The sequence below is a fragment of the Ornithodoros turicata genome, chromosome 7, assembly GCF_037126465.1.
Source record: "Ornithodoros turicata isolate Travis chromosome 7, ASM3712646v1, whole genome shotgun sequence".
Lineage (NCBI taxonomy): Eukaryota > Metazoa > Arthropoda > Arachnida > Ixodida > Argasidae > Ornithodoros > Ornithodoros turicata.
Genome location: NC_088207.1, coordinates 52,526,593 through 52,544,093, shown reverse-complemented (window position 1 = coordinate 52,544,093; position 17,501 = coordinate 52,526,593). Strand labels below are relative to the sequence as shown.

Sequence of the window (17,501 nt, the reverse complement as noted above, 5' to 3'; positions counted from 1 at the left end):
ATACTGCGAACATAAGGTATCGGTAGCGAACAGCGGCGAATGGTTAATAAAATGTGATTATAAATTAGAATGACGCAAGCTTTATGCTAATTAGTTTTTATACTAAGTTTTATAATTAGTATTTATCTTAGTTAACAAAAGGAGGAAGCTGACTGCCTCGTTTGCATAGTGACTTCGATAGCAGAAGCAGCATGAACATTGACGGAATCCTCAATACCATTTTCATCGCAAACAATATGGCTGCATTATAAGTTCCAGGATGTTCCTGAAATTCACCCCTCCCAGCTCAAATCTATCCTCCTTCGCAAAAGTATTTATGCACGTAAGAGTGGCACGAAACATACACCTTCAAAAAAACATTTTTGAGCTGATCTACCTTCGTCTATGCCTTTAATCTGTAATATATCTCTAATAGCAAGTGACGAAACAACTACTAAAAATAGCACCAGAAGCGCTCTTTTGGTAATAACTCTGATGAAATAAGGGTGAGCAGGCAAGCGAGCTGGTGAAGGTTCGACGAAGGCATACCTTGAGCTTGAGGGAACGATAACACACGTCTTGTCTACTTCTTCGTGTGTTATCGTTCCCTCAAGCTCAAGGTATGCCTTCGTCGTAATAACTCTGTTGAGTTGTACAGGGTCAACCGCGCTGAAGAACCGGAAATGTCATAACGTGTTACGATATGACGAGAAAAAAGAAAGGGAGAAACGAAGAATGGGGGACTAAACGAGGTGTAAACGGGCATACCAGAGCATGGGTTGTCTTTCTCAAGTTGCCCCAAGATTTAATCCCTCCCATTCAAACATTGTGTTTGCGGTCGAAGGTCCTCCACGCTCAATACCGTACAGTATAAGAACGACAAGTTGGTAACGTTCATCAGGTGGTCATCGAGCTCTCTACCAGCAGCTGCACGAAACCAGGAAGGGCGAGAGCGGTGCTACTCACGGCAACATTGAAACCTGCCAGTAGAACGTTTACGGTAATATTATGGGAAAACATTAAAATGCGAGGAAAACATTAAAACATTACAAAAAAAAATCATTTTTGCACCCTCGCAGTTGCTTCTCCTGCACACACAGTGCCAGGGCAGTGAAAGCACGCTTTACAGGAGACCGCCACAGATGAACGGACGGACGGACGCATGCTTTGCTTGATGTCGCACCCTGTTCGTAGAATGCGCAAAAAAAAAAAAGAAAAGCTGGACAGCACGGCGCACGTAGGGCAAGCAAGCACGTGCACTTGTAACAAGCGAAGAGCACCGAGCATAATATGTAGCGTTTTGCTGGACATATCAATAGCGAGCTTTTTGCTTACCGTGCCCACGGAAACCAATGACAGAGAGCGTGACTCAGAATCTTATCTGCTGATAGGATGCGATAGACACGGTAGCCCACCGGGCTACCGGTAGCGGTCTACTAACACTCGACACTCGCTAATGTCTAGACGGTACTTCTGCAGTGAGCCAAGCGTGCGTAGCTTCATGTACAAACCATGAGTCAGCACGAGTGTTTACAACCTCGTCAGATTAGCCCCCAAGCAGTGTTTGGCAGCAGCCTGTGAAGTATTTACGGACCATCGCGAACTGCAATTCTCCAGACGTGCTGCGATCGGTGTAAATATTGCCGGGTTAGACTGGCACTTCGGTAGCAATTTACGACGATGTGAACAGAACCAGCCATTCAGGATACGCAAGTTAGCAGACTCCTCCCAAGCACCGTTTGGAGCGAATCCTGCGTTTTCTCTAAACAGCGTTATATGAGGTTGAATGGCATGCGGGATCTCTGCTCACAAACTTGGGGGGTGGGGGGTCTAATGGGTATTTTTTTCTCCCATGAGGTTAAACAATAGGTACTTCCCATCTAACGTCATTCTGCACCGCATCAACAAAGTAACGAAAGATATCTACATTGTCTACCAACCAATACGTGTTGTGTCCGAAGCCTATCACGTTAACGAAGCAGAAATGGAAGGACACTTGGGTTCTTGAGCCTCGACCGTTTTTCTTTTCTTTCTTTCTTTTTTTTTAGGCTCCACACTTTTCGCGAACGGCTATCATGACAAGAATCGCACAGAGGATGTCTTGAACTTCTACCCATATGAAAACCGAAAATAAACCTCGTGTGATTAGAAGAGAAAATAAAAAATTGTTGAAAGCGTTAATAAAAAGAACTTTATATTTGAGGAATCTGAAATGACTTTGCAGCACTGCCTTCGTTTGAAATCGTGTGATTTATGCAATATTATATCTTGGTCGACTTTACTCCTCATTACCGAAGATATAGATGAATGCGAACAATCTTAGCAGGCTCTGGTCGTAAATCAGCTCATACATTTTTAATGTCCCCATCCTTTTTCTTACTGGGCTCTTGCACGTAGGTATCGCAACTCTTACGCTTTCGTCTTCATGAGGGAGGCAGTCGTATAATTTATCCCTTGCCACGACCGCTCTTCTACGCTTTCTATCCCAGGAGTCTAGAGATAAATGTTAGAGGCTATCGCGCACCCTGGATCGGGGAATTCGTTGCAGACGACAGCAGCAAAATGGTCTTCGAATCCCGTCGTCTGCTTCGGAAGCGCTGCAAATGTTGCAAGAGTTCATGATTCTTGTTTGAGCTACAGGACACGTGTCAAGACATGATGCCGCTGCCGGCAATGTTGAGAGTCGTAGCTCTGCTTTGTACGCTTCGCTGCATAACTTCCGTAGTTGGCACGCGAAACATGGTTTAGAGGTGCATAGCGTTATATTTTTTAGTACGTGTTTTACACATAAGGCGAGTCAGCTTATGCATGTCTGTGGCGACATGCTGCATGTTTTCATGTCGCGCTTCATTGTTTCACGCAAGACGTCTGCGGGCCTTGAATGTTGAACATGTTGAAGACGTTACAAATGAAAGTGTCAACTGTGAAGGCTCGTTGTTTGACCGGCGATATAGCCAATATTGGAGAGAACATTCTTCGAAAATGCGTAACAGAATTAGAAAGAACCGACGTTCCACGCTCGATACTTTTATTCTCAAAAGTTGAAAGAGAGAGAGAGAGAGAGAGAAAAGACAGAGCTATCAGTAGTATCATCGCATATCACATAAGAAAACTCAAGACTGCTAATGGAATGCGCAGTGTACGAAAGGACTCTCCAATACGGATGCACTTCGTTCCACTAGTTTCCGAAAGCGCCGCGATGGCGCTGTGAGCATACAGTGCCCGTTTCAGATAGTTCAAGTGCAGTGTCGGCACTAGAACTTCGTTGTAGGCAACATCTTCTTAGTATGAGGACCAACAGAAAGCGCACACACGAAGGGACGAGACGAGGCTTCGTCGACTGTAGTCCGCGCCATCGCCATCGTTCTCACCCTTGTTTTCGCGCTGTTCGTTTATGTTTAAAAGTGCTTGTCTTTCGTTTAAGAGACACATTTCAAGGCCGTGTCGTCCTTGAAGCTGTTGCTCTCCTGATACACCTCCTATCCAGCAAAAGCTGAATGGTCGTGAACGCGTCCACAATTACACCATACACAGGCACGCACATTTACAAAACGAATAGGGGAGTGCACAGGGCATGCGCGGCACTGGGGAAATCAATACGAAAGTGCTATCCTTGTACAAGAGTTCTGAAGTGCTTGAACTGGTGCTACGAGAGCCACCAAATCTTACAGACCTAGAGACCATTTCCATGTACGCGTCGCTCCTGGCGGTGAGAGACGACATGATGAGAAGACGACGAAGCAATGATGACAAATTAGCACCACGTAGCAGGCATTTTTTGAAAACATATCAGCATAACATTTGCTCTGAATGGTATAATCTGCTCCTGTGGCAGCGCCCAACACGTGATACAGCCCACATATTCATAGCACGCCATGTTTTCATGCCAACTATCATCGGGCGCGTTAGGCAGGCTCCCGAGCGCCATATCCCGAGTTCTTACGGGAACGTACCTTTGGTACATCCACTTAATGGCGTTTTGTGAGGCTATCCGGAAGCCGAGCGCAAGAGCCGCTGAGCGCGCGCCACCTATCGAGCTTTCTTCTGTCGTCTGCTTTTATGTAAACATAGCAGTAAACCATGACAGTCCTCCGGAATCGTATCACCATTTACCGCCGACATCCGATGATTCCGGAAACACAAAAACCATGGGCGGTTGCAATGTGTTGTAACGGTTGCGCCATTTCGAACGGCAGTACGCCGGAACATATGCGTCACGCTCCGGAACTGGCCCCGCTCTTCCCCAGCGTACCACTTCCGCTTGCCGTACTTCTTTTGGTGGTGATTTTCTGGTGGGGTAGCGGAAGAATCGTACACCGACATTGCATATGTTTCAGCAGTCGACGACGCAACACATTAAAGGCATTGCGAAAAATAGCTTCGCTAAATCGCATCACTGCCTACACCGTACACAAGCAACCATGATGCTTTCATGCCAACAAACACAGGGGTGACACAAACCCGCCATTGTTGTAACTACCCTCAAGCGGGTGCTTTTGGCAAAACTGCCATCTTGTCCTGGTCGCACGTCATAGAAAACGTCATTTTGAGGTCATGTGACTTTGTTTACATGTCGTTTTGCCGCTTACCGACATATTTTCGCCGTCATAACACCGAGACATGACCGTATTTTGCCAGCGTAAGCTATGTGGTGCTTCTTCCGCAACATGGTAGTCCATTTCACCTTAGTTTAAGTACATCGCATCGGCTCGGTAAGTCTTAACGCGCGGTCGTCATCACATCTTTGGAAGTTGTCAACAATACGAGGCTTTATGTGTAAAACTGCGCGTTTTATTGCGGGATTATCGGATAAAAATAATTACCGTGATCGAAAAGCATCCAAAACGTCGTCCAGAAACAACAACCGCATTGTTTACAAACGGTTTGGCCGCCGATCGCGGGCGCCGCCATCTTTAAGGTCACGTGCGCCTTGACGTTTGCTGTGACGTGCGACCAGGACCTGTCCAGGATGCACTGCGTTCGCCCAGCACGCTTTCGTCTACGGAGCAATACATTGGATGCCACCCCTGTGCCAACAAACATGGCGGCCGCCTCCAGAGGAGGCAGGGCATGCGCATACGCGCACCCAGAAATGGTCCATTTTACGTGCTGAAGAAGAAAAAGTATACCGCTCGTGCCTTGACCTGTGTTCGTTCGCGGTTCGTCATTCCTACTTGGAGCTGTACGCCTCGATATGGCAGAAAATGTAAACGACGATCCGCAAGAAAAAGAAACTAGCTTGGTTTTGCATGCTCCTGAGAAAGGGCCCAGTGGATCAGCACAACCCGGTACCCCCGAAATTCCGAAGCCAGGCGGCGACAAACAGACCGCCGAACCAAAAGCCACAGACCGACAGGCCCCAGCCGCTTCCGTAGCTGAACCAACCCTTCCTGTCCACAACGAGGTGTCCCCAGTAGGCAGTGGGACGAAAGACGTAGCCAAGCGAAAGCCCAAACGTAAGAGCAAGAAGTCTAGACGCAAAACGAATGTATCACCGACAGAAAAGCCCGTAGTTGAAGAACCAGTTGAGAAAGAACAGGTGGTAGAACCATACGAGTCTCCCGTTGAAATTGAGAAAACAAAACCACGTAGCGGGGAAGATGTAGCCGCCGACGTTAATGTTGATGATGGGAAAGAGACGACAGAGGTTTATCTACACAGTGTTGTCACTGAGACTTCGCCCAAGAGAAAGGTTGCACCACTGGGAGCCAGAAGTAAGTGTGATCGATTTTCTTTTTAGGATAGCTTTCTTACAAGCGTTTGTGTTGCGGCCGACTGCTGGTGAAAATTCTCGACGGCAATGTACAGGGTGTATGCTATAAAAGGTCAGTGACATTTTCGCGCGTGACACTATATCTATTTGAGAGACGGACTTGTGCTGCCGTACAGTGAATCACTTATGCCAGGGAAACCTACGAAAAAATTGTGGTTACCATTCACTGCGTAATAAAGTAAACACGGCCACGGAAACTTTCGTCTTCATGTGTTTCCTATGCGCAATACCGATGGATGGAGGTGAAAGTTTGCATGGTCATATTTATTTTGTTACACAATGCTAGGTAACCACAATCGTTTCGTAGGTTCCTCTAGCATAAATGATTCACTTTGAGGCAGAGAAAGTCTTTTCGTGATAGAGGTATAGCATCAAGGAGGTATCACTTTTTGCACGAAAATGTGACTGACCTTTTATAGCATACACCCTGTATATCTTGTAATGTTCACACGAGGACACGTCAGTGTCCGTGCATTCACACGAAGGACATTCCCCAGAATACAGCGGAAAATGCAAAAAACGCCGTAGCTTTCTGCTGTCTCGTGAGCGCGTCGTGTCTTCACGCACACTACTAACCGTGGGAATATCCTGCGACACAGCCACGAGATATTCCATATAGCAGACGACAGGGAAGCAGGCTGACGGTGTCGTCTGCTATGAATGACGCCGTGTGAATGTTCAACATAACATGGAACGGGACGGAACCTTGGCTCTGTGAGCAGTGTATTAGCTTTTCCTTACACTGGAATCGTCCGTGATTATGTCCTCCGTGTGAATACACGGTGTACGTCAAAAGGCTGCACGCAGAACAATGACGTCATATTTCAAGAACATATATGAATAGTAATATGTAATCGGTGAATATTCTTCGACGTAAATTCTGCATGTCAAATAATAGGCATGCACGACTTCAGAAATGTGTGACTAAGTGGAAGATATTTCGACTTTGATGAACCGCACATTCCGCCCTTATAAATTGGCAACCGGTAACTGTCTCTGGGTACCAATTCTTCCTCTTCGTTAAGCGATGCATGTTGCAATGAGAGTGATATGAATAAACGGTGAACACGGCCGAGTCGGATGTTTAAGGCACTTTTCCACGTCAGTGGCACGGGACAGCCTGGCAGGACACCAGCAAAGGATGGACAGAGCGTCACCTAAGTACACAGCCTCCATACCGAAACCGTCAACTGCTTCCATATCGGAACCGTTAACTACCGACACACGCCTCCTCCTTATTGCAGCAATCGTGACTGCGGTGTGCGTCTGTCTCCTGCTTATCGCCTTCACCAATCCTAAAGTGCAGAGGCTAAGGACGAATCAGACCGACTGGTGCGGATCTTCGTGGAGCTGCGAGGCGGCAGCCGATTACTTGCGGAACGCCATTGACCTTACGGTCAGTCCCTGCGTTGATTTCTACAAACATATCTGCAAGAAGTGGTAAGACATCGTGTTCTTATGATATTTACCGAGTCCGACAATATTGTTGTAGACCACGAATTTTGCGACCATGGAAATTCACACGCATCGTTCGAATTATCTGCTATACACAATACCACAGACAAGACCATCATTTAAAACAAAGAAACGTATGGAGAAAGAAGGAAGTCACTGGAAGGGTTAGCCAGCTGGAGGACTCGAACCCGCATCTTTTGGATTGCCGGTCCAGGGCTCTACCAATTGAGCTAAGCTAAGCTAACCACTTCCAAGCTTGCGTCATCTCAAGGGACAAACCACACTTATTCACTCACTCAATCCTTATTTCATCATTCATTGTTCTTAGGCACTTGAGGCTTTGTGTGTGTGTCTGCGTTCCAGCCTCAGAACATCCAATTTCCATCGTGAAACGTATGGGACTCGGTTACGGGTATAATGTATAACTGTGACGCTATGACCCTAGCCAGCTCCAACCAAGCAACCAATAGCCTTCGAATTTGATGTTCGACACGTCATTTCGTTTCATCCCAACGTGCGCTGCACAACTGCACACATTTGCATTATTTGAAAGGTTTTTTTTTGTGTTATTGTTGTGTCGCATCCCACATCCCGCGGAAGTCCCAGCCAGTCCGAAGAATATTTTTGCCTACGCCACTGGCTGATATTGTCGGTATTTTTTTGCCCCCCACTGACAGGACGAAACCTATCCACTTCGACAGAGGCTACCTCGATGAGCAGCTGCAGAATTTCAGGAAGAGGATATACGACAATCTCGATACGACGCGGGATAATCCGAACCACCGGGAGCTCGGACAAGCCATTTCTGTCTTCTACAAATCCTGCAAGAAATTCATGACCGGAAACAACGACGTCCAGAAAGTCTTGCAGGAGGTCGTCGACGTCCTCCACATCAATACTACCACATGGAGGTCTTCGAGGACGTTCAAAGACATATTTGCGCACCTCATTGCAGCGGCGTACAGAGGATGTCCGAGCGCTGTTACCGTTAAATACGAGGCGAGAAAAAAAACGATCGAGCTCTATATTGACGTGGGTCCCACACTGTCAGCTGCCTACCAGCAGGCGATCGACAGCAAACTCCTTACGTATCTCGCAGATGTAGTCAAGTTTTACTCTGGCGGAATTCTCAGTTTCAATGTTACGGAAATCGATAATAAGCTTGGCGGCATGTACGCCACGGTTGGAAACGGCTCGTTTCTAAGAAGCGCACCAAGTGTACTCGGGACACTGATGGACATGGAGTTGTGGGCACCTCCTCTTGAGATTGCCCTGCCATCGCCGGATCTATCCGGACACAGCTTCGTGCATGTCCGAGGTATCGAGATATTGAAGAAAGCGTTTGAAGCGTTCGATGCTCTAGCGTCTAACGACAGGAACGCCTATTTTTTTCTCTTGGTGACATCCAGGCTGCTTGCGCACGACTTTAGGAGCCGGAACCATACCATCCCTGGGGCACAAACCGAGTGCTTGCTTCAGGCCAGCAAACACTTCAGTAATTTTTTCCAGTACGTCGTGAATAGCTTCCAACCTTTCGAAGCGCAAAAAGATATCGACGGTATGCAAACGAAACTTCGAGATACTTTAAGGAAGAGAATGACGACGTCAGCCTGGATTGCGACGCCGAGACGCAAACAAGTCTCGAGCGTGGTTAGCCGAGTCAAAGTATGGACAGGCCAAATACAAACCGCGGTACCAGCATCGCCATCTTTTTATGCTTATTTGGGAACTTCGTTTATCCACAACGTGGCTGTACTTTTGGAAGGCGGGGTTATGCTGCCGGACGTCGCCGAAGACGCAGTCGACCTGCCTTTGTCTCAGTGGCAGTTCAACGGTACCGTTGGCTACGTTCCGGGTTATAATACGATCGTGGCATCAACGCCGGTTCTGCGGCCGGACGTTTTTCACAGAGACACGCGTATGAACCACGCGACGGTTGGCGCGTTCCTCGCGGAAGCCTTCGTCAAGGCAGGGCTGGACGTAATCGATCGTTACCCGAGCGGCGAAGAGAGGAATGCCGCGGCATTGGCGTGCTACAAGTATCACATAGGACGTGCAGTTGGAAAAGAGAATGTCAGTGCGGAGTTAAAGGAGTTCGTTGCCTTGAAGTTGGCTCTGAACGTGACGTACGGCATGCACAGGAATGGCCAAGACGCGAACGTTGAGGGCGACCGAATGTTCTTCCGAAGGTTCTGCCTTACCAGTTGTGGAACTTCGTCGGGACTTGGCAATGTTCTGCCCGGTAATGTACGGTGTAACTTTACGCTGCTTGGGCTACGGGCTTTTGCGGAAGCGTTTGGATGCAGTGCGAAGCCGAGTCATGACTGTGATGAGTCAGAATCGCCAGAGTTGTGGTACAGTTGAAGACTGAAGCTCTTCGTTGTGTACGATTGAGTCGATGAAACAGTTTCTTTAATGGAATAAATACGTTGGCACGTCAAAGTGCCACAGCTGTCAAATATGACATGCAGTGTTATTTGTGGTACAACTCCCGTCAACCTTAACAATAACACTGGAAAAAATTGTCTCATCTGCGCGAGTGATAAGAGCCACCCTGGGGGCACTAGAGGAATGTTAAGTAAAAAAAAAATCATTGCGTTGAAGTAACAGAATAATTTTGTCCAATTAAAGGAGCATTAAAGTGGTATCTAACATCGCCAAAAACTGCTGTCATCTTGTAAAGCAGTATGTGAAAAGCGTTCCCACAAAATATTTCTGTCCAAAGTTGTTTCACCACGGTGCAATTAATTTGGAAAAACGCTGCCGCGGTGACAGGCCGGAGCGCTCCAACTGCACACCACACCCACTGTACTGTGACGTTGGTGGTAGAGAGTCCCTCATTCGTTCGTATAAAAAACCGTCTGCTACGAACATTGCGAGCTGTTTCTTGTTTTCTAAAAAAAAAAAAACAAAGCATATATGCAGCCGGAGAAAGTAAGATTACGATCACGAGAGTAATATATCCGTGGCTTGTGTGCAATCTTAGAATTCACAGTAGCAGAAAACAAGCGATGGCGGCGGTATTGTGGCGCCACCTGTTTGCCACTGAACCAACTGCGCGGCGAAAACGGTCGGACAGGCTGCACACTGTCGGGAAGCACGAGGTTTTCGCTGTACAAGCACGGTTAATTTCGGGCTGCACCACTCGTTCTTCCCGTGGTATCTGCGGTCCCAAAAAAATCGTGGTTATGTCGTGGACAGCCTTCAAACCCTTTTTTCGGATATCACGTTTCGGACATCACGTAGCCGGAGAACGCAATGCGTCTCGAAGCGGTAGCAGACGCTCCGGCCTGCGCGATGTTGCTCACCTCGATCATGTGATTCCAGGTCCAATGAGGAGCGTCCTTACCACTTGCGTCACATACTGACGCGCGTGGTGGCGCTCATCACGTGCCTATCGTGAAGGCGAAGGAGGGTGTTTCGCGCACGGGAGGTTCGGGGAGCTATTGCAGGCGTCCCAATGTCGCAACGGTTGCACTGATTGTGGGAAAACTGTTTTCGGCCGCAAAACATTCCGTACGGACCAAAGACAGAACAAAGTTGTGGGCCTCTAGACTGTTCCTTTAAGATTTCCTCATGGTCCCAAGGGTTGCTGTAATCGCGCTCGGGAACGAGACCAGACTTTTCCAGTGTTATTAAGGCTGACTGGAGCTGTACATGCGACGCGGTGCAAACTGTGGACTCAGTTGTTGTGAACTCCATGATGAATGATTTCACGACCTACACAGTGTGTGAAGTCCTTACTCACAGAACTGGTCGGGAGCAAAGAGACTACAATATTTTGTGACAGTTTGGACCCGTGCCTGTAGTGATGGATGCCCATGGTTTTCATCCATATGACGTACGCATAATATACGTCCATCTACTGCTGCATATTATTCTGACGATGTTTATAGCGCAAATATAATAACGGTGTCGCTTCACTTTCCTCTCTGTGTTATAGTCTGGGATCTGATACGCTCATGTCTATGTTTTTAATAACAATAAAAAATCTTGAACTAGATTGAAAAAAATACCTAGATATTAGACGTACATTAGAGAACAAATTACACTAGTATAAATAATCAATGTAGAATTGTAGACTTTCAGAAATGAGAACTACGACAAGTTTAGGCTTCCTTAGATATTCTTTAAAGAAGAACTGAAGCCTGGAATATTTGTGCGCGTGTGTGTGCCTTGCAGCGTGTTACGCGACAAATAAAACACTCCTGCGAAAGCTTTCAAGAATCCTCCACTCTTGAAAAGAGCGTGTAGGAGAATAAGGGAAAGAGGAGGGTACGTCATGACGTCACCTATCCATCTGACAGCACCGATCATGTGACTCGTGACGTAAATCGGCGCAGCTCAATCGGGTGCAAGCGGTGCGCGGGCCGAGAAGAAAGAAAAAAAAAAGCCGATGGGGCTTGAAGACGTCACGCGAGCCGATCGTGCCGGCTGTCTGCCGCTGCTTCCTACGAGTGTTGTAACCTTGATTGTACAGCGACAATACATCACACATTGGAAACATTTTGCACGGTAGCTCCTGATGGGCAGCTTGACGATTGAAATGTGGTTTCGAGACACGTTAAATCTAACCTCGTTGCTCTTTAAAATAAATAAACAAATAAAATAATAAAAAAAAAAACAGGCGAACAACTACCATCTCATTGTTCGGCAACTAGGATTTATACGAGTACGAGCGCCCGCCACACAAGTACAGTTGAATAGTAGCTTTGATTCGGTGTAACTCGATAGGACAGGTTTTGTAGATTTTGGCTTCGTTCGTGCATTATATAATATTTTACCAGAAATTCATATTTCTTTTTCTTAGGGATTCTTAGCTAGGCAAGTTTTCGGACGCCGAGCAAAAAAAAAAAAAAAAAAAAAAAAGAGAGAGAGAGAAAGACAGAGGAGGAAGACAGAAAAGAACCGATTTTCGGAGACACGTGTACACAACTACATGTACGGATTAAAATCTGCATATGTGTACAGCACACGTGTTTAACGATTGTGCGAAACCTCTAGTTTCAGAGGTACCATAATATTCGTCGTCGCTGCGTGGGCACAACGGTCCGTCCTCGCTGCCTTAATTAATCCGGCGACGTGCAAGCAAGGGCTTTAATTTTGAAGAGATCAACGCGGTCCTTGATTACCGACAAATTTGGTCTCCAGGCTCTATAGGCTGCGCGAAATTGATGGATTACCTTCTTGCGTCATCGCTCCTTTGTAATAGGCCGTTGATGACGGTGCGATACAAACACAGCCATAATTTGCTTCGGTCTCAAGATTAATTAAGGTTCCCGCGGACAGTGAATAACGTTTACTTGAGACGATAGCCAAAGAGGGAAGTAGAATAGGCTTTCTTCGAGTTAAGTCTTCCACTGGGTTGGTACATCGTGTACGTTAGCATTCAAGAGCTATCGGCACGATGTGTTACGGAACAAAAATACACATTTCGTGGCACGAAGCTGTGCTACATGGAGAATGTGACGACAGTGACATCTCAGTAGAGATGCAAAATTTCGCGCCACCTGGTGGTCGTTAGGGTCAAGCCCTAACGACCGCCAGGTGGCGCAAACCCCGACTGTGATGTCATGCTACACACGGACAAAAGCTTCAAGACACTTCGAATCTCTTTTAGCCCTGACGAAGGCGGAGCTTCCGCCGCAACGCTGACCATACCCCTAGATACCTTTCTATTAGTTTAAATTGTAATAAATCGCCCCCTTTTTTACTTCCCCCACCCTCGTTGTTTGCCTTTCATTCCTTCATAACTATACACACACTATGTATTATCAAAGGAGCTTCGTGATGTGGAAACTGAAGCAATTATGAGGGTCGAACTCTCCATTATAACAACAACGAAGAAGTGTAGTGTTCCAGGACTGCCACGAGCACTGAGATTAAAGAACGCAACTCAGATAGCCACATAAAACTGGTGTGCGGCATGAAAGGATTTACGACTGTGTAGCGAATAATGGCCTCTAAATATTTCACTGCTCCCTCGCGTCTAACGCTAAATGAAGGCACACCACCAGTACAATGTTTTACAGCTCACTCTATCACGGCGTGCGTGAGGAATTAATGAACCATTGTGAAATCACGAGATGCAGCAGGGCCAAGATGCCTCGATCGAGCAACTGGTAAAGTAAGCTCCACTGTACGACACCTCGGTTCAAGGGGAAACCCGCCTTACGTAATAATAATACTCCGTAGTGTTACGTCACGAAGACGTCATGATCACGAGCGGTATCGTCACCAGTGACGCGACAGTGACGCAACCGTGACGCTCATGTCAGAGCGTGTAGCTGCAGGTGCATACCAGGCGAACCACGCGGCTCAATAAACCGAAATTCCAGCAATATTTATAACGTCCATTGCGGAAGTATGTGTGTCTAAGCAACTTGTACCCTACCACTAAATTGCTGGCCGTCTTCGGCTGGGTTCGTCCCCGCAACCTTACACGCTTAAAAATGAACTTCACCACATAGCACGCTCCTAGCCAACCATAATCCTTAATGACAACGTTCTCGCCCCCGATTTGTTGAAAACGAGGGGCGGAGCCTATTTTGTGCCGTACATAATGGCAGAAAATAGGCTCCGCCTCTCGTTTTCAACAAATCGGGGGCGAGAACGTTGTCATTCGAGATGATGGTTGGCTATGAGCGTGCTATGTGGTGAAGTTCATTTTTACGAGTGTAGGATGAGTAGGGGTGACACGTTGTCGGACTTACGTGAAGGTGGGTATGCGAGCCTTCTTTATTTCAGTTTTCCTTCAGTTTTGTTCAGTTGTTTCATTCCTTCTTCCCTCTAAGAGAAGTTACAGTATGAAGGGGTGCTTTGATCTGGCAACAAGTGAGTGACGTCACGAAAAATGGCCCCTCCCCCGATATTTCCCCCGACTCTGAGTCCTAGAGATATAGTTGATACATGCGTGTGGTTCTGTAGTTTTCAGGACGTACCAAAATAAACCCTCATCACTTTAGGTACCTAACCCATTCAGGTAGGTTGTGTGCAATGTTCACCGTTTGTCGTTCAATCATTCTAACGCCACACGAAGTGCACAGAGACATGAACAAAACAGAAACACATTCAGAAAACTGTGCTGTACTCATTTTTCACTTGCCTGTACCGTAGTAGGTTCGATCTCACATCAACAACAAATAAGTAATAATAACCTAGTACCCATTGGCCATTAGGACATAAGAGACGAATTTCAATCAACCGATTTCTCTTAAGTTCTTTTTTTTTCTCCCTCTCAAAGCGAAGAAAATTGAAGGAGTCCTCAACAATCAGAGATCGACAACGTAGATCCACACATGGACAAGAATGTATTGTCCGTGTTCAGGACGACAGTAAGGCTTATTATTTTCGTCGTTTAGCGAGACTAAAATTGAGAGCGAGGCCTTATTTGTCCTAATGTCAGACGCAGTTCCCGTAAAAGAACAATGAAGGCTACGTATTGGAAGCGGTTCCGCATTGTTACGGCCACACAAGTTAGTGACAGGGGAGAAGTTTTCCACTTCCACTGCTTCAGTGGCTTCGTAAATTGACGCACGTACTGAAAAAAAAAAAAGTGAAGGTTACCAATTGGAAACTGCTGGCAAAAGAATATTATTTCCAGCTTTCCCTCTGCCTTAATCTTTAGTTATTTATTTTTTTAGTGACAAAAGGGTGAAAACATTGAAATTACTGTGTTTGTTATGGTACAAGCTTTCATGTAGTGGACTGCATTTCATCAGGTACAAAAATAATGAGGAGGTGACATCTGTATATAATGTATGGTGTGGTCACGTGAATCATAAGAGGAAAGGAGGCAAAAGAAGAAGTAGAAGAAGCGAGAGAGACGAAGAAACGAAAAAACACGTAAACTGTGGAAGCGAAACCCCCTGGTGGGAGCATGTAGCAAAACAACGCCGGGGAAGGTCAAGAAAAAGAATTTGGTTAACAAGGCGCCAGATATGGCGAACCGCGGTCTATGTGAAAAAAAAAAAAAAAAAAAAATACTGCGGAGGGGGCTTCGTCTGATGGATGACGGGTCCAGCCCGCAGACAATAATGGAAAGTGGTTGCAATTATTGAAATATATTGCGTTTGTTCAGTCTGGGGAAGACTACAAATCCTAAAAAAAGAAACCGAATGTCTTTCATAACTTGCGTCAGAGATTTCGTCATTGATTGGTGCTCAAATGTCCTGGTTGTCTCCATTCACGACGGGAAAATTTGTGCGGGAAACGATATAAAATTTAGAACTGTTAAAACCTGTGCGCAGTTCTGACAGAACGGAAACTCGTAATAAGGGTGCGACGCAACGCAAACAAATGTGCTTGTGTAGAAGTACGTGGTTTGTCGCACCTCCATTTACATCCGGTAGAACCGCAGAGTGCTTGAACGAACTGGTAGACGCAGAAAATGGATGCGCACCGTTCTGTGCACATGGTCAAGCCGTGTCCTCTTCATTTCGTCGCTGCCATGTAACTCGCTTCGTCTTCATTTTGATCTGCTATCCAAAATTGCCTTCCCAAGGCGAAAACAAAGAGGCCGCTTCTCTATCACGAAACACCATTACAACAACGCAGCAGTTTGACGCCTGGTCGCTAACAGGGCCGGAGATAGACATGCCGCGTGATTACTTCTCCTGCGTACAGTGTACCATTGCAGTGAGAGCACGCTTTACAGGAGACAACCGCGGGTAAACGGACGGATCGAGACATGCTTTAGCTGATTTCCAGGCCCTGTTCATAGGTCATAGGTGCATTTCTTTGAAGGTGAGCACCGGACAAGATCTCCAGGCGGACAGACTGCGCTGCGTTTGGTCATAGTTTAGAGTGTTTGGACTAATCTGTACTCGCTCGTCTTGCCGAAAGCGAGCCGGGGTATCTATGAGATTCTCTCAAGCGACTTAAACTTGGTTCCGCACTCCCGCAGAAACAGAGCTATATTGATCACCCTATAACATTATTTCGTGCCTGTCTCATTCGGGTTCTATTACTTTGCATGTCCCGCGCTTTCCAGAGCCGCAGTCAAGGCTCTATCGATACCGCAATCCTTTCCAGGGGTATAAAAAATTTTAGTGGAGTCACAAAGTTACTGACCCGACTTAGAGTTGCCATTCTTTCCAAGTGAAGCACGAAAGAAGAAAGAAAGAAAGAAAAGAAACCATCTGGTCCCGTGCAATGCGCTTGCAAGAAAATACGTATTTCGGACAAAAAGGAAGCAAGGGGCTTACGCTGTCCCGCCGTTTGATAAGCAAACATTTTCAGAGGATTCCGAAGGGATTATAGCTTTCAAATTATATCGAACGACGTCAAAAGGATCACCGTTTAGATCTTGCTCTTTATCGTTTAAGTTATCCTTTCCTGTCGCTCACTCGAACGTGTATTGATTGGGACGTACACGATAACGCTACCCGATCATTTCCATATTAAGAACGAAAGACGTAGATATGATCGCGCGTTCGATTAGTTCGCACCTAGGCGTTAATACACCTCTGGTTCTCCTCTGAACTAAAGTGCTTCTGTGTGGCTAAAGCTGAAGTATCACTGAAGGTACCAAAAATCGGGATGGCTCTCATGGTATGTCAAGTTTAAGGACGCCAGGTTTACAGTTAGACAACTTTACGGACAAGATCTCGGTATCCATGAGCGCTCATATGAGATGGCTCTTCGTAAAAATCCGCAGAAATTTTGGAGATTCTCTAAAGGATCGCACTGACCTGTCTTTAGCGACTATTAAGTTGGTCTCCGATGGGATATACACGGTAAACCGGCTGAAGTTGACAGCTTGTTTGCTGACCACTTGAAGTCTTCCCACTTACCGACCAGTGACCCTCGTAGTAACGACTTTATTGGTTTGTTGCCTGACTGCAATGTACTTCACTGCATGCGTTTCAGTGTTGATGATGTTACAGAGTGTATTTCGGAGCTCAAGTCTAACTTCAGCTTGTATTGTATGTATTCTTCTTACTTCAGCCTGTATATCTAACTTCAGTATTGACAAAATGCCTAATTTTACTGTCAAAGGTCGTGCTGATACCCTTTCCCTGTTCTTACTTCATTGTTGTAAATCGTTCGCTTTCTACTTCTCATTTCCCTGATTGCTGGAAATCTACTATCGTGCCGATCTTCAAACATGGCTGTCCTACTGTTGTAAAGAATTATACGCCTGTATTTCTTAGCTTTCCTGTTTTGCGAAGGTGTTTGAGAAATGTGTACGGAAAAAGCCTAGCTTTTTTCTCAACAACATTACAATATGACATAACAAGACTCAACATTACAAGATGACATAAATGCTGTTGCGTATTGGTGCACTGTTCAC

The 17,501-nt window shown here is 46.2% G+C and overlaps 2 protein-coding genes across 7 annotated transcripts in view; one reads left to right on the top strand and one right to left on the bottom strand.

Moving 5' to 3' along the window:
• LOC135401529 (cGMP-inhibited 3',5'-cyclic phosphodiesterase 3A-like) overlaps nucleotides 1–17,501 on the bottom strand; it is a 282,793-nt gene that overhangs the window by 185,462 nt on the left and 79,830 nt on the right. The gene's annotated exons all lie outside the window — the stretch shown is intronic.
• LOC135400080 (uncharacterized) lies at nucleotides 5,067–9,668 on the top strand. 2 transcript variants are annotated; one of them, XM_064631819.1, is made up of 3 exons: nucleotides 5,067–5,693; nucleotides 6,997–7,192; nucleotides 7,885–9,668. In XM_064631819.1, the coding sequence occupies exons 1-3, from the start codon at nucleotides 5,174–5,176 to the stop codon at nucleotides 9,569–9,571; spliced, it is 2,403 nt and encodes an 800-aa protein (XP_064487889.1). In that variant the 5' UTR covers nucleotides 5,067–5,173; the 3' UTR covers nucleotides 9,572–9,668. The 2 variants fall into 2 exon arrangements, with proteins under 2 accessions (XP_064487889.1, XP_064487888.1); XM_064631818.1 differs by having other exon boundaries at nucleotides 5,068–5,693; nucleotides 6,859–7,192.

Bases quoted from the DNA above. Each gene is read 5' to 3' on its own strand.
- LOC135400080 (XM_064631818.1), top strand. From the start codon at position 5,174: ATGGCAGAAAATGTAAACGACGATCCGCAAGAAAAAGAAACTAGCTTG. The intron at 5,694-6,858 runs GTAAGTGTGATC...TTTCCACGTCAG, and splicing joins TGCACCACTGGGAGCCAGAA to TGGCACGGGACAGCCTGGCA. The intron at 7,193-7,884 runs GTAAGACATCGT...CCCCACTGACAG, and splicing joins AAACATATCTGCAAGAAGTG to GACGAAACCTATCCACTTCG.